The sequence below is a fragment of the Aristolochia californica genome, unplaced genomic scaffold (genome assembly GCF_029961685.1).
Source record: "Aristolochia californica isolate CCGP_79_NKW_82.1479 unplaced genomic scaffold, dmAriCali1.0.hap1 SCAF_4, whole genome shotgun sequence".
Lineage (NCBI taxonomy): Eukaryota > Viridiplantae > Streptophyta > Magnoliopsida > Piperales > Aristolochiaceae > Aristolochia > Aristolochia californica.
This window is the reverse complement of record NW_027182103.1, coordinates 39,480,079-39,505,819: the sequence shown is the minus strand read 5'-3', so window position 1 is coordinate 39,505,819 and position 25,741 is coordinate 39,480,079. Positions and strand designations below refer to the sequence as shown.

Here is a 25,741-nt window from a genome sequence, read left to right as displayed (position 1 = left end):
AGAGTATCCTAAAAAGATACACTTCACAGATTTGGGATCAAATTTACTGTGTTTTGGGGAGGAAATATGGAAAAAACATTGATAGCCGAAGACTCTCAAGGGCATTGAAAAAGGATCATCATCAGGTAATAATAAAGTAGGGAGATTTTTTACCAAGAACAGAAGAGGGTAACCGGTTTATAAGAAAACATGCGGCCAATAAAAGTATGGAACTTGCATGGCATATAGTAAACCGCGAGCTACCTCAAGAATATGACGGTTCTTCTGTTCGGCTACATCATTTTGTTGAGGGGAGTAGGCATATGATGTCTGATGAATAATGTCATTTTCTTGACAAAACGAGTCAAGATCTTTGGATGTGTATTCTTTGGCATTATCCGACCGAAGGTCTTTAATTTTTTGCCCAAATTGAGTGAGTACCATTGCATGAAAAGATTTGAATATCAATGGTATTTCAAAACGCTCTTTAAACAAAAATAACCAAGTGGTACGAGTGAAGTCATTAATAACTGTAATAAAATATTCAACTTGAGAAATGTTGGAAACACTCAAGGGTCCCCATACATCAGTATGAATTAACGAAAAGGGAGAGACACTTTTAATTTTTGGACGAGGTGAGTATGTAGACCTCTGATGTTTACTCATTTGACATGCTTCAAAATGAAGGTCCGACCGCGCTTTAGGAAAAATATGATGAAGATATTGGGCGGACGGATGTCCCAACCGGTTGTGCCATAACCTTGTTTCAGTGTCACAGGTGGATGCAGTATTTATTTGTGGCACATCCAGGTAGTAGAGCCCCTCTTGCTCACAGCCTCCACCAATCACCCGCTTCGTTGTAAAATCCTGAAACACACATGAAGTGGGTGAGAAAGTGATAGAGCAATTAAAATGTTTGGTGAGTTGACTGACCAATAAAAGATTCAAAGGGAAAGTAGGAATGAAAAGGATATCAGTGAGCATAAGTGATGGTGTAATAGAAATGGATCCTTTCCCTTGAACTTTTGTTTGTGAACCGTCAGCAATGGTAACAAATTTATGTGAAAGACGTGGAGAAACTAAGTATAGTAGATGTCTGTTACCTGTAAGATGCTCGGAGGCTCCTGAGTCAATTATCCAGGATGAAGAGGAGGCAGAAAACATACCTGATGCGGTGGTGGCAGCAGTTGGTGAAGAAGTACTTGGGGAGGATCCCATCATGGTCTTCATTTTTTGGAATATTTCATAGTCTTCATCAGTAAAAGTATTTTTTGCAGTTGTTGTGGTAGACTACTCTACTTTTGTATCACTCACTAAGGCTTGGTTAGCCTTATTCTCATTAGCTTTATAACATTTTTCTCGAGAGCGGCCCAATCTACCACATATAGAGCATTCTTTCAGGTGAAAGCATGTGTCTCTGGTGTGGCCATATCCCTTACAATGGGTGCATTCCTTCCCATTTGTTCGGTCAAAAGTAGTCCTTCCACCTCTTCTACTTCCTCCTCTATAAAATCTGCCTCGGCCTCGGCCTTGGTCAGATGATGTTCCCCTATGTCCAAAGTACATAGCGGATGGTATTTCAATAGTAGAGGGAGAAGCGTCTGGAATACAGAGAAGTGTAGCACATACATCATCAAAAGTGGAATCGCAGAAGAGCTAAGAAGGTGAGTCTTAGCAACTTCAAGATGCGGTTTAATGTTAGCAAGGCATATATCAAGGCCTCTTTCTATTTATCTTGGACAGAGATATCTATAGAGGTTGGCTGGGCAAGTTTCTATTCATGAAGAAAGCCTCGAAAGCGAGCCAAATATTCATGTATATTGTCTCCTTGTTTGGTGGTAAGCATCCGTTGTAAAATATCATATGGCCTTTGTAAGCTGTCGGAGCTTGAATACAACTTGGCGCATGTCTCCCAAATTTGTTTAGCCGTCTCTAGAAGAATGACATTATTGGAGACATGTTCTTCCATACTGTTGATAAGCCAACTAATAACCAATGTATTTTCCTTTAATTATTTGGTATAGAATATATCATCTTCATCAATATGTGGTCCACGGTTGGTGAGATGACCAACTAGGTCCTTTGTGATAAGAAATCGACAAACCGATGTGGACCAATTCATAAAATTTGATACCCCTCCGTAAGGGTACTATGGTGATTCTGAATATGTCACTCTTGTGACTCATATTATCTTCAGCCATAGTAGGCAAATCAAGTAAAATAGTTCTCCAATCAAGTAATCAAAATATGACCAAGTGAGAGGCTTTAACCAACTTGGTTAAAGGAGATGCTTAGCATAAAAGCTAAGTAATTAATTTTAATGGATAATGACTCATAAAAGGCTCAACATCATCCTTCTTTATCCTGTAATCTTGTTCCCACAGATTTATAAAAAAAAAAAAAAAATCCAATATGCACTGGTCTCGATCAAATTATTGTGCAAACCGACAAAAACTGCCTTGCTAATCTCTTCTAATCAAAGATAATTCAAGATGCATATATTCTCATAATTTCATAAGATAAAAACATGCATAAGGACATCTCTAAACCACCTCTTAATACCAAAAACCAGTATCATAAAATTAATAATATCATAAATAAATACTTATCTCATGAGCTTCAATCTTGCTTCATAAGGAGCCTTCTATGAGCAACTTTTAATCATATATTCATAGAGCATAATGGGGATCCTAAATTGGTATCTCTGATAACCATGTTGAATTTAGGACTCTATGAATAATACCTCGAGCAAGAGGAGAGAAAAAGAAAAAAGAAAAAAGAAAAAAGGGAAAAAGAGAAAGGCTCTCGGGTTAAGAGAGAAGAAAAGGAAAATAAAGGAGAATAGAGAGAGAGCACTTCACACGAGAGAGGAGAAAAAAAAAAACACTTGCTTCCTTTTCCGAGTTACAATCACCCCTATTTATAGTTGAGGTGATAGAGTCCATGCACAACTAACCTTAGGACTCCTAATTACATTCCAACTAGAACTTTCTAAGATAAGCCTATTATGATAAGATTACATTATCTATTTAAGAGACTAATTTAACTCAACTACAAACACCTTCTTTAAGGACGTGAATCAAGCTAGAGAGCCAACTCATGATCATATCTTGTGGGTCCCACGTGATCTTCCAGCTCATGTAGATAGAGGTACCAGCTAGTGGTATCTTCGTGGGTCCCACTTGATCATCTAATCTTCTATTCTATTTCAGCACATGTTCCTTATCTCTGAGCTCGAACCACTTTGTATGAGGACTCTTGTTGACACCTCTCGAGCTCATGGTGGGTCCCACCAGCTTGTGTAAGCATGATGGGTCCCACATTGTAACAGTTACCTCATTTTTGGACTCCCAGAGCGGTGTTGTGCCCAGGCAGCTGACCCCTATAGACAACTCTCATGAAGTGCGCCAAGTTCATCATTTGCTGCCACATCTTATCATTATATTTGTTGAAGTTCCTCCATGAGGTGAAACGACCTTTCATTTGGGAGAGGGGAGGATGGAATTCTGTGATTTATCTCAGGAGGCAAAGGATTAGCCGGAACTGGGTTCACCATGTAAAATAGCACTTTCCTAGCGCGTCTTCTTCTTTAGTAGGTAGCTAGAATAGGGGGTGAAGCAATGTGTAGGGGAGGGGTAGCTTCGGACGTGGATTCAAAGTCGGGATGATTACATCGGCCTCCATGTGTGGGTGAGAAAGGGAGATGGGAGGTATCATGCTCAACAGGATTGTATTGAAAGCTGGAATCAGAGTGGGTTTTTTCTGGGGGTTGAGCATGCCAATCGCTGAAGGAGGTGGAACTTGACGGGAAAGGAACACCATCGATAATATTGTTATCATTCCTCTCAATGTGATGTGACTTGTTAGGTGGGATCTGATAGGTGGGGAGGACATGGCGAGTTATGGGGGGCAGAATTACCACAGAGGAGTTCCCGATATTTGAGGTTGGCAGCCACGAAAGCTGACCAATGCTCTCTCGGGGTAGGCTTCAGCGTGACATAGAAATGGCACATGGCAATGAGGCTTACCTCATGATTAGGACCTTGTACATAGTGCGTCTCACTCTGCCGAAAATTCCTGTTACTCCCCATCTCGATGCTATCAGTGTTGTTAAGTTGGGTCCAAGGCCCATCCCAAAATGACTAGCCACATTAGGAAGTTTCTTTCTCAACTAATAAACTCAAGATATTTGTACTCACTAATCCATGTGAGACTATTCTTTAACACTCCTCGTCACGTGTAGACCCTCTTTTTGTGACTCTACAAGTGGATAATTTAGGAGTAGGTAGTTTAGGTGTAGGCCCTCTTTTGAGGCTCTACAAGTGGATAGTTTAGGTGTAGACCCTCTTTTGTGGCTCTGATACAAGTAAATAGTTTAGGTGCAGGCCCACATATGAGTGCAGGCCGGATATTTCATTTGTTGTGGGAGTTGTGCGCCAGTTCCTGGAAATCCTCAAAAAGTTCATTTAGAAGCTGCTCAGAGGATTTTGAAGTACTTGAAGGGTGCACCTAGAAAAGGTCTTCTGTATACTCATAATGAGAAAATTGATGTACTTGGGTATTCTGATGCCGATTATGCTGTGTAAGATGGATAGATTTCTACATCAGGCTACTGTTGTTTTGTTGGAGGCAACCTGATAAGTTGGAAAAGTAAGAAACAGACAGTTGTGGCTAGGTTCAGTGCAAAGGCCAAGTATCGAGCAATGGCTCATACAGTTAGTCAGCTTATGTGGATTAAGTCTGTGCTTCTTGAGTTTGGTTTTATGTTACCTGACCCTATGGTTATGAATTGTGATTTTATTGCCAGCAACCTTGTATTCCATGAGAGAATGAAACATATAGAGGTTGACTACCACTTCATTAGAGATGCAATTATGCAGGGGAAGGTGGTAACTCCTTATGTAAAGTCTTCAGACCAGTTGGGAGATATATTTACCAAGCCTTTGGGGAGACGTGAACATGTATCCTTTAGTGACAAGCTGGGATTGTTTGATATCTACTCTCTAGCTTGAGGGGGAGTGTTAAAATACAAGTTCAGGGGTATTTTGGTCATTTCTTATATTTTCAATATACATTTTTCTCTTATAGTATGGCTATTAGATAGAGAATGTCTTATTTTATCTCTAGTTAAATTTTCATTCAATTTAGAAATGTATTTTAGGAGATATGTAATTTTGAGTATTGAGGGGCATTTTTGTCCTATTGTAAAATTTCACTTAAACTCTGATTATAAAGAAGCAAGAAGGGCCTTTCTGGCTCAGATTCCAAGGCAGCAAAGCTGCCTCTCTTCCAAAAAAAATGTTAAGTTGGGTCCAAGGCCCATCCCAAAATGACTAGTCACCTTAGGAAGTCTCTTTCTCACCTAATAAACTCAAGATATTTGTACTCATTAATCCATGTGGGACTATTCCTTAACAAGTGTGCTGGTCATTCAGACTGCACACCCGAAGATTTCGGGCCCCACGTAGGGTGTCTTGGGATGAGGGAAAGAGGGTGGAGCTACAGTTGTTACTAGAGGGACTTTTCTGGAAAAGGGGGTTTAATAGAAGGTTGGTGATAGGTCTGACTCTTTTTGAAAATTTTGAATATGTGTGATGCCTCAACATCAGAATTCGGGAAAGATGGGTTGGATGGGAGATCTGACAAGAGGGCAGCTTTTCCATTTTGAAACACTGGATTCAATTTAAAATTTACCGTGGGGACAGCCTTGGTAATCGGGACCGTGACAAACGAGGCAGACCTCAAAGAGCTCGCAAGGAATTGTAGATTTGAGTTTGAATTTGAATCAGAACTCGGTAGTGAAGTTAACACGTCCGAGCTAAAGTGACCATGTTGAGTCGGTTGGGTAGTGACTCGGCATGAAGACAGGTTCGTACACTCAGAGAAGAAGCATCCCTTCCTTAGCCGGTGGACTCAAAGTGCAAAGTTCACTGAAAGATACCTCTATCCATACAAATTCTTCGTCGGTGACTATCTTCAGGAAGAGAGGTTCAGTCCATAGCAATGTCGAGGCGACAAAAGCCATTGCCACGTCCAACCTTGATCTTTTTGTCTTATTTTCCTCCCACCGGATTGGATTTCCGAAGGAGTGGAAGATGCGATTCAGCACCTCTTCCAACCAGAGCTCGATCGGCAAGCCTATGATCAAGACCCATTGTCCGAGAGGGCAACACAGCGGGGTTTCCACCCACTTCGACACAAAGACCTCTTGTTCTTGCTCCCACATCTTGGTTGTGAGAATAGCTTCTACCTCCCCTGTCAATTTGTGAAAAACTACCCACTTCTAAAGGCTCATCCATGCGATTTTTAGCAAGTAGTCAATTTGGAGTTTTTCTCGGATCCATGATGCAAGATTCTCGCCCTTCCATCTATCTGATTTAGCCTCCATGATAAAAGTTGAGCTCATAGCCCTCCTTCCCGTTAAGAAAAGCGTCAGAGGGTAATTGAATAGTGGGGTTATGGGTGGGGGATTTTCTAGGGGGGCAGGAGAAGCAATTTATTTGACTCGGTATCGGAGGGTGGAATCCGTTTCTCTGGTTGGTGTTCGAAAGAGGGTAGGGGGGGCGCGCAGCTTTGGAGTACATCTTTTCTAGGGGAGGGGGCGGAGGCCAGAGAGGTTTTATTTTTCTCTGGCAACAGGGGTGCACTTTGATCACGCACGATGGCTGAGATGTTTTCCCGCAAGGCTCTCCAACAGAAAGAGGGATCAGATACCTCTGGGAGATAGACACGCGCCATAATGAGCATTCCCCTCCTCTGAATAATCTTGAAATCACGTATCCCCTTCTTTCGGAACACAAAGAGGGAGAAAGAAACTTCTCCGACTCTTATCTCCCAGAGCCTCGACAAGCTCGTTGTTTCTCCTTCCTCAAGACACCAGATAAACTTCAGAATCGCAGCCATTGGGATTGACATAAAAGACCTTCTCATCCCAATTATGAACGTTAGTCACAGTACCTTTTCGATTCATCCTGGTTTCAGTTCCAGCAAAATTTTTAAATCGCCACAAACCACGAGTTTCAAAAGTTTTCCTTTTTACCTTCCTCTCCGCATTTCTATCTTTTGCCGTCATCCAATGACCATCTTCCTCCGTCGCCAAAGTCTTACCATTGTCGTTGTACCTGTATTGCATCGCCACGACGGTTGTCTTCTCACTGACGGAGACTCTAGACTGTGAATGGTATGGAGTTATAGCAGCCAACTCCCCTTCAGGTGGATGTGGGGGTTCCTCCATAAACGAGGATTGTGGAGGAGCGACCCCAACATCTGATGCTTGATGGCAAGAGGATCCGAAAGTGGTTCTCTCCTCCCGACGCCCTCGCTTTGTACCCTAAAAAAAAAAAACCCTCGCAAAGGCCCAGTATTGAGCAATGGATCACACAATTAGTGAGCTTATGTGGATTAAGTCTATTCTTCTTGAATTTGGTTTTCAGTTACCTAACCTTATGATCTGAAGCCCGTGATGAGTGGGCGTCGAGAGGAGAAAGTCACTTTTGGACCCTCTCGTCATCAAGCATCGGTGTTTGGGATCGCTCCTCAACAATCCTCGTCTACGGAGGAACCCCCACCAAAAGGGGAGTTGGCTGTCGCAATTCCAAACTACTCCCGGTCCAGAGTCTCCATTGGTGTGGAGACTGATGTCGCGGCAACGCAATAGAGGCACAACAACAATGGTAAGACTTTGGCGACAGAGAATGATGGGCGATGGATGACAGCAAGTGGGAGAAATGCGAAGAAGAAGGAAAAAAGGAAAGCTTTGGAAACATTGTGGGTATGCGGAGATTCAGAAACTTCGTTGGAACTGAAACGACGCAAATCAAAAGGTATTGCGTTTAACCCTCAGAAATGGACGAGAAGGTCCTTTATTTCGATTCCAATGGCTGCAGTTTTGGATTTCGTCTGATGTCTTGAGGAAGGTGAAAGTGTGTTGAGGCTCCGGGAGATACGAGTCGGAGATGTTTCTTTCTCCCTCTCTGTGTTCCAAAATAAGGAGAAAAAGGAGTTTATGATTATCCAGAGGAGGGGAATGCTCAATATGGCGCATGTTTATCACCCGGAAGTTTTTGGATCCTCTTTCTGTCGGAGAGTGTTGCCATAAATTATTTCAGCCATCGCTCGAGATCAATGTGCGCCTATACCGCCGAAGAAAAATCTAACCTCCCCCCCCCCCCCCCCCCCCCCTCTTCCGAACACCAGCCAAAGAACGAGATTCCACCCTCCGACACCGAGCCAAATAAATTGCTTTCCCCCACCCCACCATTCACTTACCCTTTGACGCCTTCTTAACGAGAAGGATGGCTTTGAGTTCAGCTTTCATCATGGAGGCTAAATCTTATAGTTAGAATGGCGTGAATCTCGCACCATGGATCCACGATATAATCCAAATTGAATACTTGCCAAAAATCGCAGGAATGGACCCTCGGAAATGGGTAGTATTTCTCAAATCGACGGGGGAGGTCGAAGTTGCCCTTGAAACCAAGATGTGGGAGCAAGAATAGGAGGTTTTTGTGTCGAAGTGGGTGGAGACCCCACTGTGTTTGCCCTCTCAGACAATCGGTCTCGGTCAGAGGCTTGCCAATCGAGCTCTGGTCAAAAGAGTGTTGAATCACATCTTCAATTCCTTTGGATACCCGATCCAGTGGGCGGAAAATATGATGGAAAGAACTAGGTTGGACGTGGCAATGGCTTTCGTCGCCCCAACCTCACGATGGACCGAACCTCTCTTCCTGAAGATCGTCATCGGCAAATATTTTGTCTGAATTGAGATATCTTTCGGGGAAATCTGCATTTTGAGCCCGTCGGAGAGTCACCGACTTCAGAAAGGATGCTTCTTCTCTAAGTTCAAGGACCTGTCTTCATACCAAGTCAACACCCAGTCAACTCAGCATGGTCACTCTACTCAGACGAGTCAACCTCGCTACCGAATTCTGACTCGAATTCAAACTCAAATTTGAATTTCCTTGCGAGCTTTTCAAGGTTTGCCCCCTGTCAGGGTCTCGATTACCAAGGTTGTCACCTCAGTAATTTCAAATTTGAATCCCGTGTTTCAAAAAGAAAAGGCTGGTTCCATGTCAGACCTCCCATCCAACCCACCTTTCTTGAATTTCAATGTTGAGGCATCACACATATCCACACCATATTTTCAAACTTCGTTAGAAACATTATGCTTTTCATCTAGCCCCTTATCAGAAACCCCTTCACCATCCTGCTTTCCCGAATTCCGATGTTGTGTCATTCCCCACATCCCCCCCCCCCCCCCCCCGCCTTTTTCTCAATTTTTTCAAAAAGCGTCAGACCTATCACCAACCTTCTGTCAAACCCCCTTTTCCAGAAACAGTTGTACCTCCACTCTCTTTCTCTTGTCCCAAGACACCCTTACGCGGGGCCTGAAATCTTTGGGTGCGCAATTGGCCTGCCAACAGCACATTGATAACCAAGAGTAGCGGGAAATTCCAATAGAGCGAGTTGCCCTATGAACAAGGTCTTAATCACGAGGTAAGCCCCCCTGTCATGCCCCATCTTGAGGTCACAAGGAAGCCTACCCAAGAGAGTATTGGTCAGCTTTTGTGGCTGCCAACCTCGAACATCGGGAAGCCTTCAGTAGCAAGTCCACCTCACACAACTCGCCATGTCCTCTCCACCCTAATCATCCTAACTCTGAATCCACGTCCGAAGTCACCTCTCCCCTACACTTTGCTTCTCCCCCTGTTCTAGCCACCTACCAAAGAAGAAGACGTCGCCAGGAAAGTGCTATTTTACACAGTTAATCCTGAGATAAATCACAAAACTTCATCGTCCCCTCCCCAAATGAAAGGTTGTCTCGACTCGTGGAGGACCTTCAAGTTGAACGCCACAGATAGAATGATGAGACGTGGCAAATGATGAATTTGGTGCGCCTCATGGGAGTTGTCTATAGGGGTCTGCGGCCTGGGGACAGGAGTCCAAAAATGAGGTAATTGGTGTTGTCCAGAAGCACAGCATGATCTCTATCTTCTTCTCTCAGTTTAAGCCCTCAATAGTGATTCTTCAAGAGACGAAATGTTAGGAGATGACCGATGCCATTGCCATGAAACTGTGGTCATGCCCTTTGATAAAATGGGTGGCGGTTAACACCATTGGACACTTTGGCGGCATTTTTGTCGCATGGGACTCTACTAACTTTGATGATCTCACAACGTTACTGAGGGTCATTTCTCATTGGGCATTCAGTTCTGGGATCACTCCTCCGGTAGAATATGGTGTGTGGGTGGAGTATATGGCCCGACAAGATATCGGGAGAGAAGACTTTTCTGGGAAGAGCTCTTGGAGCTTAATCAGTCACGGAGATACCCCTGGCTATTCGCGGGTGATTTTAATGCTCTCCGCTACTGCAATGAGAAGAAGCCTCTGGCTACTTGCCTATCTGCTTCGATGCGGGGGTTTTCGGACTTCATTGGCGAATGTGGTCTGGATAAGATATCTCTTTCCGGGAAGAATTATACCTGGTCTAACGTCCAGCAACAACCAATTCTCTCAAAAATGGACCGCTTTTTGGCTTGTCCAGATTAGGTGCAACTTTTTGGCAACGTCACTGGAAGGGTGCTCAATAAGGTGGGATCTGACCACTGGCCTATCATGCTTTCCACCTCCTTCAAAAAAATAGGGGCCTCCTCCTTTCCGCTTTGAAAACTCATGGTTGTTTGAAAAAAAAAATTGACTCTCTTATAAGTGGATGGTGGGCTGAGTGTCCAAACTATGGAAGAAGGGAGTGGGCTTTCCCTCTAAAGTTTCGGTTCTTAAAGGGAAAAATAAAGGAATGGGCCACAAGTCGTCGTTCCTCGGGTGCCGAGAAGGCTTCTCTCCCCTCTCAGATAGTTGTTCTGGACCTGGTGGACGAACAAAGGTACTTGTCTCCTGCTAAGTTCTCTTCCCGAATTTCTCTGAATACTAAACTCAATGCAATTCTGCATAAAGAGAGGATTCAATGAAAGCAAATAGCCAGATTTAAATGGCTGAAAGAAGGCGATGCAAATACAAAAATTTTCCATGTCATCGCATCGGCAAGAAGGAGATCCAACCGAATTACCTCATTATGTATTAATAATGAGGTAACGTCATGTCAGACCTCAATTACTAATGTGTTGATTCATTTTTTCACAAATTTATATTCAGAGGAGCGTTCAAATCGGCCAAAAGTTCAACACATCAGTTTCTCTCGTCACTCTCCAACAGCTGCCTCCTTATTAGAGTCCTCTTTTTCTACTGGAGAAATCAAGCATGCTGTATTAGGTATGGAAAGTGATAGGACCACAGGACCAGATGGTTTTAACGAGGACTTTTTAAAAAAGTTTTAGTCAAGGCTTGAGGATATCACAGCAATGATACATGGTTTCTTCAAGAATGGTATCACCTACCACAGCAACAGTGCGCCCTTCATCACTTTGGTTCCGAAGAGGAAGATTTCCGACTTATTAGTCTAGTTACAAGTGCATACAAAATCATTGCTAGAATTCTGGCTCATCGGCTAAAGGCTTTTCTCAAAAACGTCATCCACCGCGGGCAAGGCACCTTTCTCAAGGGGATAGAAATCCTAGACTCCACAATGGCAGCTCATGAATTTATTGATCACTTCAATCGTAACAAGGATCCGAGAATTTGCCTTCAAGCTTGATCTGGAAAAAACTTTTGACAGAGTAAATTGGATTCTTCTAGATGAGCTCATGGAGAAAATGGACTTCGGCGCAAAATGAAGATTTTGGATTAGAAGTTGCATGGGCTCGGCCTCCTACTCACTCATTCTCAATGGCTCGGTTTGCGAGTATTTCAAAGGGACCAGGGGGATCAAAGTGGGTGACCCGCTCTCTACGCTTCTTTTCAACATTGTAGCAAAATTCCTCTCTTTTATGTTTTACTCGGCTGTTAATCTTGGGTGGCTTCCCCTTACTAGCCTCCAACAGGTTTTTAATATCCCCATTCTCCAATATGCGGATGATACCATCATTTTTGGGATAAAAAATATGGAAGGATCTAGAAGGATCAAAGCGGTCTTGGGACTCTTTGAATTAGCCTCAGGTAGGGGTGGCTTCGAACCGAGCCGGCTCGAGTTCGGTGTCGGCTCGGTTCGATTCGGTATATCTCGAGCTCGAGCCGAGCTCAAGATCCGAAATCGGCTCGTTTAAATTAAAGAGCCGAGCTCGACCAAAGCCAGATTCGGCTCGACGGCTCCCGAGCCAGCTCGTTAATTTAACAAGCGGCGGATTCAGGGGGATTTGGGAAATTTTCGTCGGTCTGCCATCTCCCGAAATTTTTTTTTCGGTCTCTCTCCTGCGCTCTCGCTCTCTTGGTCTCCTCCTTCCCTTCTCTCTTCTTCCTCCGAAATTTTTTTCTCCCTCTCTCGGCCTCCATCTCGCCACCGGTGCCCCTTCCACCGCCGCCGCACCTAATCCTTCCCCCCGCGCATCGCCTTCTCTACCTCTCATCGCTGTCGCCGTCGACTCCCGTAGCGTCGCCCTCGCCTCGTCGTACCCCAGCTAGAGCAACTGCTCTGAACCCTCTCCCGTCGTCATCACCCCCCTACTACCACCTGCTGCCGCCGTCAGATCAACCGGCCACCGCTCTCGCCGGAACGGCACAGAACCCCCCCGATACCTAAGTTGAGGGGGGAAATTATTCCCCCCCTCGACGCTCCGTCCAACACAGCGTGCGAACTCGCACGTGCAGTTCACACATGCGAGTTTCGCACGTGCGATTATATAAAAAAAAAAAAAAAAACTTGCAAATCCTATTCTCAACCTGTTTTTCCTTTGGACGATGCAATTTTGTCAGCCCTAACCGCCTCTAGTACTGCTTTTCCTCCGGACGATGCAACAATACGTAAAAATAGTGTGTTAAAGTTAGCATTTGATCAAATTTTCCTGTTTATTTATTTATTTTTTATAATTAATCATGTGCACAATTAATTGGCTCACGTAATTATTGTATTAATGTATAATAAACTGTAATCATTAAATAATATAATATCTAATTTAATTAATTAATATATTAATTTATTTTAATTATACATTAAATTACTTATTTGTGTTGTAATCATGTTTTTTTTACCTAATTTGGGGTTTAAGTATTATGTTTTAATTAAGTCTACTATTATAAGTTACTTATTTTCTTGTTTTTTATATTTTTCTCATTTTGGGACACTAACATTGGAAACTGTTTTCCAGTGTACATGAACTTGTCCACACTAATACCAAGTTTGAAATTGAATTTCATGTAAATGAATGAAATGAATTTGAAGCAGAAGATGAAGATGAACTTCAAATTTTAAGTTTACTTATAATTCTCATATCCGCACTAGCTTCAAAGTCTACAATTAGTAATAGACTCATATCGTTCTTCCTTGGCACCAAATACAGTTCAAACTTTGATTTGTGGCAGTGATTGGGTTCGGGCTCTTCACGGTGTAAAGAAAAATCAAAAGGTGAATTTCTTTGATAAATTATTTATTATGATATTTTTTAGTATTTTTTTAGTTTTATTTATTAAAATTTTGTTTTATGATTACAACCTGAGAAGAAGAGTGTCGAGATAATGCTACCAGCTACATGATTTTTCATGTTTTTCTCATCATGGTAATTTTAATATTTTTAACGATATTAAGTAACTAGTAGTGGCGTATTTTTTTATCTGACAATAACTAATTTTATTTTTTTGTTTTTGTCTTAGGTGGAGATTTTGCTCATGCAAGGACGTATATTATTTTCTAGCATGAAAAGAAACAACTATAGTTTGTAAATTTATAATGGATTTATAGTTTTTATTTGGGTGATTGTAAATTGATAGTGATATTTCATTTAATTTTGTTGTGTTTGATTATTGTATGGAGTTTATTCGTAATGTTATGCAGTGTATGGAGTGTTTAAACTATTTTATGGAGTGTATAAACAATTTCATAGTGTTTATGGAATATATAGACAATTTTATGGAGTGTTTATGGAGTGTTTATGCAGGTATTATGTATATAGATTATGCCCAATTTTAAGTAAAGGTCATGTCGAATTTTATATAGGTATTATATACATAGATTATGCTCAATTTTAAATAGAGGTCATGCCCAATCTTATACATGTATTATATATATAGGTTATGCCCAATTTTATGTAGAGGCCATGCCCAATTTTATGTAAAATATATGCATAATTTTATATACAATTTATTTTATATATATTTTTTGAAAAGTTTTAAATGTATGTTGAAGCTCAAGCTCGGCTCGAAGCTCGGTTCGAACTCGGTTAAAAATTTTGGGCTCGAGCTCGATAACAATTTTAGGCTCGAGACGAGGCTCAGCTCGAAGCTCGGCTCAAAATATTTAAATCAAGCTCGGCTCGGCTCGATGCCACCCCTAGCCTCAGGGCAGAAAATTAATTGGGGAAAAACATCCCTCATGGGTTTCAATGTCAGCCCTGAGCTCCAAATTAATTGGGGAAAAACATCCCTCATGGGTTTCAATGTCAGCCCTGAGCTCCTAGCTGAGATGGTGAATCTCTTTGGATGTACAACATCTAACATCACGACCACTTACTTGGACTCCCCCTCTTCAACAATCACATAAACCAAAGTCTATGGAATCCTGTGGTGGAAAAGATTGAGACCTGACTTGCAACCTAGAAGGGTCGTTTTCTCAGCAAAGTAGGAAGGCTCATCCTCCTAAAGTCTTGTATTGTAGGTATCCCGAACTATACCTTGTCCCATCTCTGTATGTACAGCCATGGATAAGTTAAAAAGAAGATTTCTCTGGAGGGGATCGAGTGATACTTTTAAATATCATTAGGTCAGATGGGAGGAAGTTTGTTTGCCAAAGCGGATGGGAGGTTTGGGTATTCGGAAATCGAAGGAAATGAACCAAGCTCTACTCTTAAAATGGATTTGGAAGTTCAACACCATTTCTTCTAATCTTTGGAAGGAAACTGTAATTGTTAAGCTTAGTTGTCCTTCTCCATGGTAGTCTTCAGGAGGTAACCGGAGACGTCTATCACCAATCTGGAGATCACAATATCTACTTCATCCTAAATTCTCCTCAGCCAACAAATTTTATGTTGGAAACGGTAGATCCTTAAAATTCTAGGAGAATTGGTGGGCGGGACAGGAACCTTTACAGACCTCATTCAAGAATCTCTTTCTCCTTTTTCTACGAAGGGAGATATCGGTAGCCGATGCTTTTGAGGAAGATGGTTTGAGCTTACACCCCAAAAGGGGTCTTCCCGACACTAAGGCTTTGAAGGCAAGCAGGTTGATGGAATCTTCACACTCTTTCAGACTGAGACCTTCAGTGGCGGACAAGCACATTTGGTGGCCTGACAAAAGTGGTATCTTCTCTGTGTCCTCTGCTTACAGATACATCAATGGATGGCATTTAAATCAAAGGGAGCATGAGATATATTTCGCATGGCATCTTTGTGCCCCACCAAAGATAAAAAAATTCATGTGGAGTGCCTACCAAAGAAAGATACTCACGACAATTGTGCTTAGAAGAAGAGGCTATCCATCTATTGATACCCTCTACCCTTTCTGCAACTTAGAGGTCGAAACCACCAGCCACATCTTGCTAGTGTTCTTCTCATGGAAAGTGTGGACTTCCATCCTTTGTAAGACAGGGCTGCAATTCTGTATGTCGGCAGATCTGATCTCCTTCAGCAAGTCGCTCATTGGTACTCCCCTTTCTGCGCTTGGAAAGTTGATGATCTCTGCCTATATTGATTTTATGCCGTGGGGGCTCTGGAATGAACGCAACCACAGGCGTTTTGATGCTAAAAGTGAATCTGCAATAAGAGTCGTTGATCGTGTGTGAGGCCAAATCTCCGCTTGGCTTCTTACTAAAAAGGCCTTCTCCTCCTTTATGGGTTCCTCTATCAGAGATAATTGGAGCATCGTGGCTAAGATACGGATTGGAACCAAGGTCCTAGTCATGCAGGAATGGACCGCTCCAGAGGCTAGTTTCCTAAAGTTGAATTTTGATGGTTCTTCTCTCGGCAATCTCGGGATTGTTGGCTTTGGAGGAGTTATCTCAGATCCCTCTGGTAATCAATGTTTCTCGTATGTTGGCCCATTAGGCATTGCTGACTCAACGTCGGCTGAGCTCCATAACCACATCTTCAGAGACAATTGTAGTGGCCATCTTCACATTAAAGGAGATTCGAAGGTGGTTATTGGTTGGTGCGATGGTGCATCCCCCCCCTATGGCGCCATTGGGACACTTTTTGGGAGATTCTAGAAATTGCCTATCAATTCTCTTGTATTTGGTCTCACATTCCGAGATCTGCAAATTCGATAGAGGATGTGCTTGCCAAGTAGGAAACAACCTTTCAATCTCTTGTTGTTAGGGATTTGTTCCCTTGTCCTCTATAATTTTCCCTGTTAATATATACATCCTTTTCAAAACAAAAAAAGTTACCTGACCCTATGAATTGAAACTACCAAACGGCCATTTTTATGACAAGTAACCTTGTATTCCATGAGAGAACTAAACATATAGAGGTTGACTGCCACTTTATTAGAAATGCAATTATGCAGGGGAAAGTGATAACTCCTTATGTTAAATTTTCAGACTAGTTCGGAGATATATTTACCAAGCCTTTGGGAAGACATGAACATGTACCCATTAGTGACAAGCTGGGTTTGTTTGATATCTACTCTCTAGCTTGAGGGGGAGTGTTAAAATACCAGTTCAAGGTATTTTGGTCATTTCCTTCATTACATTGTTTTATAGAATGACTGTTAGATAGACAATGTCTTATTTTATTTATGGTCAATTTTCATTCAATTTAGACATGTATTTTAAGAGATATGTAATTTTGATTATTGAGGAGCATTTCTGTCTTTTTGTAAAACATCACTTAAACCCTGATTAAAAAGAATGGTGACATGTTTTCTAGCACATCCTCCAAGGCAATAAGGCTGATCTTCTCCCAGGTCTCCTTTTCTCCTCTTTTCTCTTCTATTTCCTTCCCAAATCTCATATTTTTCATGTCTGACACGAGATGATAAGGTTTTGGAGCACCCTATTTGGCCTGATTGCCAGGATTCTCAATATTATCCAAAAAAGGTCCAAAAATGAGGGTGATTCGTCGGAAATCCCTTGGCATTTCAGGATTGGGATTCTTTGGGATCAAAGCAATGGAGACCCCCATACTTCTGAAAGCTAAGCCATTGGCGTGAAAATCATTCAACAATATCTGCCTTGAGGAAGTCCACACCCATTTGAAAGAACTCCCCATTATATCCTTTCGGTCCAAGAGCTTTACCGAGACAGAGAGAAGTGACTGCAACTTCAATTCCCTCATTGTGAATGGTCTTTCTATGTTCTCCAAGAAGTTGGTTGAGAGTCTCCTTAGGGATTGCCCATGAAGGAGTCAGGAAGCAATGCCTCTGTGAATAATTTTTTTAACTCAAAATGGTGTTAGTAATTTCCGATTGATCGGATGACAATTCCCCATTGACCATGAGGGAGTTGATCCAATTCGATCACCGATGGGCTAAGACAACGGTATTGAAGAAACGAGTATTGTCATCTCCCTCAATGACCCACTTGTATCTAGTTGTTTGCTTCCAAAAAATTCTATCATGGTAATTAATGTCTTGAAGTAGCGTCTATAATAGAAAACTCAGGATTATTCAAGGGTCTACCTTCCTCGATGATGTCCAAGGGGTGAATTTCAGCTCGAAGTGACTCTTTTTGGCAAATGAAGGGAGATCGATGGCCCACGACTTGAGCTTGGATATTAGTTGCTTGAGTTTGAGAGAACCCCCACCTATGGGAACCAAAACGTCCAATTCATGCCACCAATCTTCGGCCAATTTCTTGAAGTTCTCTGTGCAAGCTAGATGTTTTCAAACCAAAAGGGTTTTCGTCTCCAATTAGTGGAGTGAATGTCAAGCATTATGGGTCAATGATCAGAGACTAATCTTCATAGAGTAGTTATGAGGGAGGGCATGAAGCTAAGATTCATTAGCAAAGGAAACGATCAAGACGGGACAGAATTTGGGGCTTCTGGCCATTGGTCCATGTGAAATTTTCACCAAAAGCGGTGATCTCCTGTGCACCTATAAGGTTGCAAAAATGTCTCATCGTAAAAATGATTCATCGGGTCGGGGCTTGTTTCTTACTACCAAATCTTTTTGCATTGAAGTCACCCGCTAGAAGTCAAGGAAAATGCCATTGTTGGAAAAGGTTTGATAGCTCCTCCCAGAAGGTAGTGCATTGACTATACCTTGTTGGGCCACAAACTCCAGCAAGACAATGTTATGTTCTGCATCTTGTCAAAAAGCTTTAGCCCAATCAAAAATTCCCTAATACAAATATCCAACAGATTAAAATCAGATTCGCCCCAGACAAACAGGATGCCTCCAGCAGAGCCATTAGCATCAAGTGATTTCCATTGAGGGTGAGGCTTGTACCAAAGATTCCAAACCAGCAACTCAACCACCTGAATCCATTAAGGTCTCCTGAATTACTACTCACTTTCGGGATCCACGAACTCCATGAATGTTCAAAGCTATGTAAATCATTTGAAGACTTTACCTCTCACGACCCCTTCGGCTTTACCTTTGAAGTTCCCTTTTTTTCAATGTTTGGTTCTTCATTTGTTATGCAAGCTCCATCATTCTTGACCAAGTCTCCTCATCATACTTATTATTTTGTTGTTGAAGAGCCTCCATGAAGCATCTGTTCTTCAGGTCCTTGGTAGCGGATGTAGCGGATTGCAAAGGCAGCTTGCCTTTTTGTTGCTTTGTGGGTCTACCTCGTGGCCTTCTAGGAGTTTCAGTTGTTTCTTCAGTATTGTCTGGAATAAGCTTATTCTGATCAAACCAAATAGACTTAGTAGCAGCAATTTTTCGGTTGAAGAACATAGACTAAAGGGTCAAAAGATGAGCCATAGCTCCCCAGGCTATTAGGATTCATGGGTGCTTTATGGGGAGTAGAGGGGCAGGTATTATCTTCCACAGATTCTCAAAAGTGGGTTGCGATTGGGAGCTGGGGTTTTGTAAGGGGAGAGGATCGGGTCAGACGAGTGGTCTTTAAGAATTTGGCTTGGTGACAAGGGAGTGGTTGGCTGGTTTCTTCTGCAATAGGTTTGAAGTCTTGGCTGGTGTGGGCTCTTTGATGCGAAGTGAGAAAAAAAACCAGGTATTATGTGGTCATTGTGGGAGGGAGTTTGTCTGTTTGTGCAAGGGATGAAGTGATGTTCAAAAAAGTGCTTTTGGTCAAAATGGGAGGGGGTTCGTATTTATCATCTTTTGACCTGTCCTGCCTGGTGGAATTGTCTTCTACCTTGCCCTAACCTCCTAACCTTGTTTTCCTTTTTTTGTTGTATCATGCTTTTCCCTCTCCGTTTCTATTCGTATGGCGAAATGGTCAGTATTGACCACCAAGTTAAGCAATGCTGCATGGAGGTTTGACAATGTCGAGGCAATTTAAATTCTGGCAAAGTCCATTCTTTGCACGTGAGTGGTTTCCTTACAGTGTACAATAGCCAGGAAAGTTTCTACAGCCCAAAGTTCTGGAGGGATGCCATAAGCTCTACACCACTCGCAATGGGTGCCCATTGGCTCAGTATGCTTCCATTCTCTGATTGCAAGGATTGGACCAGGCAGTAAGCACTGGTCAGTGGAAAGGACATGCTCAGAGTCAGGTTGAAGTCGCCTCTAAAACCGCATCTTTCCACTATCAGAGATAGTGCATCTTTCCTGTCACCACTTCTTCCTGCTTGTTACTGTGCGACATCGTTCTGCACTAGCAGCATCAGTCGAGGCGTCTCTGCCTGCATTCACCTCCAAATCGTTGCTGCCGAGCATGGTCTTCACATAGTGGCCATCTGCTCCTACACTCTCTCTATCTCCCCTACCTCACCACCTTTCTATATTTCTTCTTCATCTCTCTCCCCAGTGCTCCCTTTCTTCCACTCGCTCTTTTTCTCTCTCCCACCTTCATCCTCCTCTTCGACCTCGTGTTCACCCACACACACCCGCTCTCGTTCTCTACCCCAAATCTTCCCACTGTCTCGATCTCACTCTTGCTCACACTCTCGACCAAGATCAGGGACAACCCAGTTTTTCATAATTTGCAATAATTTTCACTAGCTGAAAATGGTTGGCTCAGTCAATTCTTCAATGTAGTACAAGGCTCAAAAGTGGAAGAAACAGCACAAAAATAAGAAGAAAAATTTTTAAGAGATCTGCAGTAACTTTAATAAATTTTCAGGATTAATACAGTTTCTTTTCTGTTGCAGAGGTGGATACCTTTGTTTTTTTCTTTTTCTAATGCTAAGAATGGTTGCTAAGCTTTTTATTAGTCTTGATGGTCGCTGCAAGTTACAGAATAACCTCTGGAAGTTTGAGTCCACCCATTATACTCCAACTTCAAAAGCTTCTTTTCATATAGTCTAGAGTGGCTGTGATACTCAAAGACCACTTTTGTTCCTCAACTTCATTCTATAGTTTCCTTGGCTTTAATCACCAATAGTGAGAATAACAGTGCAGGTCATGCAAGTTAGGCTGTGGCAATCATTTTTGTGTGCCAAAGATAAGCTTAAATGAGAACAAAACCTACATCATCAAGAAGCAGTCCCTTGACAAAATGGCGTCGAAGATGCTGATAATCAAAGTTGTCCGTGAAAAGGCTGAGAACTTCTTGGGAACAGATATCAATATAGCAATCCTGCATAAATGAAAACATTGCATGGTGAAAGGGTTTGCTGATAAATATACATATTTTAAAAATTCAAATTATACAAAGAATAATCAAGAAGGTGATCTACATGCCTTAGTACTTAAACCCTAGGTTACAATATCATACACGTGCAAACACACACACATCTACATAGAGAGAGAGAGAGACCAACAAGATTAGATCCAAGTCCAGTCAAGGTCATGTTTTAAGAAGTCAAAGTATATCCATTATATCCATTCGCTCCATTTCCTTTACAACAATGTTGTTTTCCTCATTCTGTCATTCAAAATGAAAAAATAAAAATAAAAATGAAGATAAATCATGATGACAAGAAAATATTATAGAATAGAAATAAACATGTTGTGGTCCTGGGTTAAGTACTTGGTTTTCCGCTACCTAACAGGTCAGTCTTTTGGGTAGCATTGGCTAGGTGCTTAACATTTGGTATCAGAGTCGGTCCTTACGCTGCGAGTTCGAATCCCAGACGCTGGCAAAAACCTTGTCGATATGCGTTAAGCCGCCGGGGCCGGGCCCTGGGCCGTACGGGCCATCGTCACCCGTCAGCTCGCAACGGATGGGCTTGGGGACAAGCCCATTCTCCAGGGGGAATGTGATGTTGTAATCCTGGGTTAAGTACTTGGTTTTCCGCTACCTAACATGGCCGGTCTTTTGGGTAGTATTGGCTAGGTGTTTAACATTTGGTATTAGAATCGGTCCTTACGTTGCGAGTTCGAATCCCGGCAGACGGTGTGGGCGATCGCAAATCCCAGATGCAAGCAAAAACCTCGTCGCTACGTGTTTACCCACCGGGGCTGGGCCGGGCCCTGGGCCGTATGGGCGGCCGTCACCCGTCGGCTCGCAACAGATGGACTTGGGGACAAGCCCATTCTCCAGGGGGGATGTGTACTTGGCTTTCTGCTACCTAACAGGCTGGTCTTTTGGGTAGTATTGGCTAGGTGTTTAACATTTGAACACTTCTGAGATGCGTGTAAACGGGTTTGTGAAAACTCTTTCTGACAGTTCTCTAAAATAGCATCTCATTGATTGAGTCAATGGACTAAACCTCAGCCTAAAAGCCGAGCCAAGCTGCAAATTGAGACAACCTTTTCAGCAGAGACAACTGGCTCAGGAAAATCAACCAAGAAAAAAGCGATTCTGGGACTCTGTCATTTAGTCAAATTCGTCTTGCTTTGAAAATACCAATAAGTTCAGGAAGCTAGTCAACAAATAAAGAAAGTACTAAAGCAAGTACTAATGCAAGTTGAAACAAAAAGCATGTGTGCATACAAGTTCCATTCTGGTGTGAGAGAGAATTAGCTAGACACAAAGAGAAAAATGGAAGATTGACAGAGCCAACCCTAAGATATCCATATCCCATCCAATACAGTGAGGGAAAAGCAGTTGTCGTTGTAGTGTTAGGAGTTGATGTCAACCCAAACATTTTTTTCCAACTGACATTTAGAGGCCAAAAGGCATTAGTGGCATAGATGGTTGAAAGTAACATAGAACTTAAATCTTTCATCCCATAGTATCCGCCTATGTAAAGGCTGCAATTATGGCTCTCGTTTGTTTCCCCAAAACAATGACCCTGTGGAAAGGGTTAAGCTTTGAGACTTCTCATTTTAGGTGCATATATGTATGTGCACCTACATGTGGAAAAGTTGAAGCAAGTGAAGAGGAAACAAGCCAAGTGAACAGACATGTCCTGCAATTATATACTTTAATCCTATTCCTATGATGATAGAGGATCCTAGGTTGTTGTTGACCTTTTGTGGTTTTTGACCAAATAGATTCACTTAACCATTGGTACGTTGTCCGTCTATCAAATGACATTCTAAATCACACGGATCTTTTGGGAGCCATTGTTAAAACACTGCTTGACCCTACTCCTGTGACAGGAGTTTTGTGCTCAAAATGGTTTACGTTGATTGCGGTAATTGGGGATTTATTAGGAACTTCCAATTTCAACCATAGTATTGAAGCGAATTAATGTTTTGCAGGTCAAAAAAGATCTTGATGAAACTAAAACTTGGTGAAACTTGTTCAATTTAGAAATATCTGCAAAGTTTGTATGTGTTGTGTTTAATGTTTGAATTTGTGATTAAGGTTTTGTAGAATTTGTCAAGTTGTGGGTGGCTGTACTGTTGTAGCCAGTGGTGTGGTTTTTACTTTTCTCAATGTTGAATAAAAGATATTTACCAACACATATGTATATATACATATATAAGTATACGCATGCATGCAACACAACAACAGAGAATCAGCTTAGAATGGTTAGATATGATCATTTCAATTAAGGAACTTGAGTTGACTCTTTAAGTTCAGAGCTACAGATGAGTGCAAAATCATGGATTGAACCATTATGAGAGCCAAAGCAGCCCCATTTGACCTATTAAGGACACTCTACTTATTATATACATTTTCTTTTCCTTTTATTACAATATGAGATAAATGACTCCAATAAACAGTTAGGTACCTAGTAAATACGCTAAAAGCTCCAAAACTGACAGAACATAAAAGTTAGGCCCTCAAACCTATCATACTAGGCTGATCTAACCCAGCACCCATACCCCAGATTGGACCCCACAAGACCATAACAATCCACCACGCTTCCATGTTGACGTCCACGACGATCCACCATATGATGGCTCTCACTTCGGACCAAGTAGCCATTTCACGATGGCTCTAACTCTAACATCAGGTAGCCCCTTTCATAGTTCACTCCCCTCTGGGATTTGAACACATCACATGGTACCTACTCTGATACCAATGTTAGGTACCTAACAAATTAAACAAGAAACTCCAAAACTTATAAAACGTGAAAAACTAGGCCCTTAAACCTATCCCATACTAGGCTAGTCCAACAGGGCGCCCATACCCTAGGTTAGACCCCCACAAAAACATAACATGAACAAGTCATCTCAAGTCAAGTTGGGCAAAATAGTCCAATAAATAGGTAGTGCTCCATATAAACCATAATTATGGGTAGTAATTTTGCATGAGATAAATAAGGATTCTAGCATGAGACCTTGGGTTCAGATCTCGCAAGGCTTGGGGCACCTTACTTATGTGGGAATCAATGTTCAAGATAAAAAAACTAAATAATTGAACAGCTAATAAGACTTCTCAAGAGGAACAACAAACTGTAGGATGATTATTCATGCGATATGTTGGTGTAAAAAGTGCTCGTCTCAGATGATAGAAATGAAATGAAGATATTCAAGAATACATAGAAAATGATTGAGATGTCCACAATATTCCTTTGTAAGAATTAAAACATCCACAATATAGTTACAATGGAAATGTAAAAATAGGAAAAAAAAAAAAAAACAAGAGTGAAAAGCTATTGTGAATAAAATTGCAGCATATAAAAAAACTGACCTGCATGTCATTGCGCAAAGAAACAGTAGGGTTATCAGCCAACAACGTCTTGTCCAGCGTTATAATCCCTTTTGAGAGCTCAGCCTTATCCTCGTACAAGAGGAGTTGGCTTGTCTCAGGATCGATTGCCACAAGTATTTCATCATTCCCAAGCCGGGTCTGGTGTATCAATTGAGATGGCTTAGAGCGTTTGATGACCATAGTCATTACAGTGTTACTGTCCCTTTTCCTTCTCTCCTTATGTTCCTGAAGCACTTGCTTTAGACACATGTTGCTAACTGTATCGCCACTTACGAGAATAAAATCTCCGTGAATCTTGAATGCAAAGCAAAGAACAAATACAAAAATTAAATATTCCAGTACACATTCCAATTAAAATAATTTGTATTTTGTACCATTTGAAGTTCTCAACTCCCAGAAAGGTTTCACTTACCACGTTCCGTTCGTAAATCAAACGAAGAGCATCCCCAGCACTAATGGAATCATGTGATTCGATAGTCGAGACTGCAAAATGTGGCTGCCTCAACCACTGTGACTTCTCCAAATGATCGATTACTTGCTTAGAATGCGCGCAACAAAAGACAAAAACTTCTTCAACTCCCGCTGATTCAAGCCATGCCAATGTGTAATCAATCATAGGTACGTCAACTAACGGTAACAGTACCTTCGGAGGAAAGTACAAGGAATAATAAATAAAAGCTTAATACGATGAAATATGATTAAGAAACAAAAAATTAGAAAACCAGAAAAATGAAGAAGGGGAGCGTGTAGCCTTACTTTGGGGCGTTCGAGGGTGATAGGGCGGAACTTCTGAGCAAAGCTATCAGCTAAAAGAATTGCCTGTAAAGGGATATGTGCAAGCTCTTCTGGATCTTCAGAGATCCTCGAGGTCCTCTTCTGAGACATTTTTACGAACACCTGCCGAGAGCAAGAGAGAGCTCGTAGACGCGAAGTTGCTCAATGCGTGACCGCTAAAGCAACAGTACAGAACCAGAGCGCAGCTAAGAATATGAAAGCATTACAGGAATAAGAAGGTTAATCTACTAATCGGCTAATCCACAGATTCCATCAGCCTCTGCCCTTTAATCGAGTTTCTGAAGGAGTCGATGACGACGTGAAATCCGCTAGTGCGCAAAATAACGGAATCCCGGACAAGCGAACCCGGTACCGTGGGTAGCATTAAACTGAACTGGTTTGTGTGTATTTCAAGCTTGGATCAGTTCTGGCTTGCTTCAGTTTGATTTATCTCGATCTTACATCGAATTTGAAAACGAGATCGGACTAGTTTAAGTTAACGAGCCGAGCTTGAGTGAACCGCGGTTCGGATCAGAAACTCATGAACTGGCTCGTTACTTAATGAGGGCCCGAGAAAAATCAGTGATGCGGGATTCAGCAAGGAGATTAGGCAACGTCAAGGCAACGATATCGCAAATCAGGGAAATGGGGATTTTAGGCTTGGGGAAATCAGCGAGAAAAATCAGACTGAAATCTACCCATTTAGGTAAGTTTTGGTTTTTAAATCAATTGTATTTTTTTTCTTCGATGTTTTTCTCCAATTTCGAGCATCGCCGATGGAATTGATGGAATAGAGGTAAGATCTTTATTTGTTGTCTGCTCGTGTTCATGTTAATATGTTTTTTATTTTTTGTCGCCAACGAAAGTGATGAAACAGTAGAACAAAGG

At 41.9% G+C, this 25,741-nt stretch overlaps 1 protein-coding gene across 1 annotated transcript in view; it reads right to left on the bottom strand.

Moving 5' to 3' along the window:
- The window catches only part of LOC137962410 (uncharacterized), a 55,614-nt gene extending 30,243 nt beyond the window's left edge, over positions 1 to 25,371 (bottom strand). Inside the window, exons 1-4 of the mRNA XM_068809259.1 lie at positions 24,836 to 25,371; positions 24,492 to 24,722; positions 24,059 to 24,373; positions 20,558 to 20,665 (exon numbers count right to left, since the gene is read on the bottom strand). Of these exons, the coding sequence (XP_068665360.1) occupies positions 20,558 to 20,665; positions 24,059 to 24,373; positions 24,492 to 24,722; positions 24,836 to 24,964 (783 nt within the window). The 5' untranslated portion in view covers positions 24,965 to 25,371. The remainder of the gene's footprint in view (positions 1 to 20,557; positions 20,666 to 24,058; positions 24,374 to 24,491; positions 24,723 to 24,835) is intronic.
- Between the last annotated feature and the right edge of the window lie 370 nt (positions 25,372 to 25,741).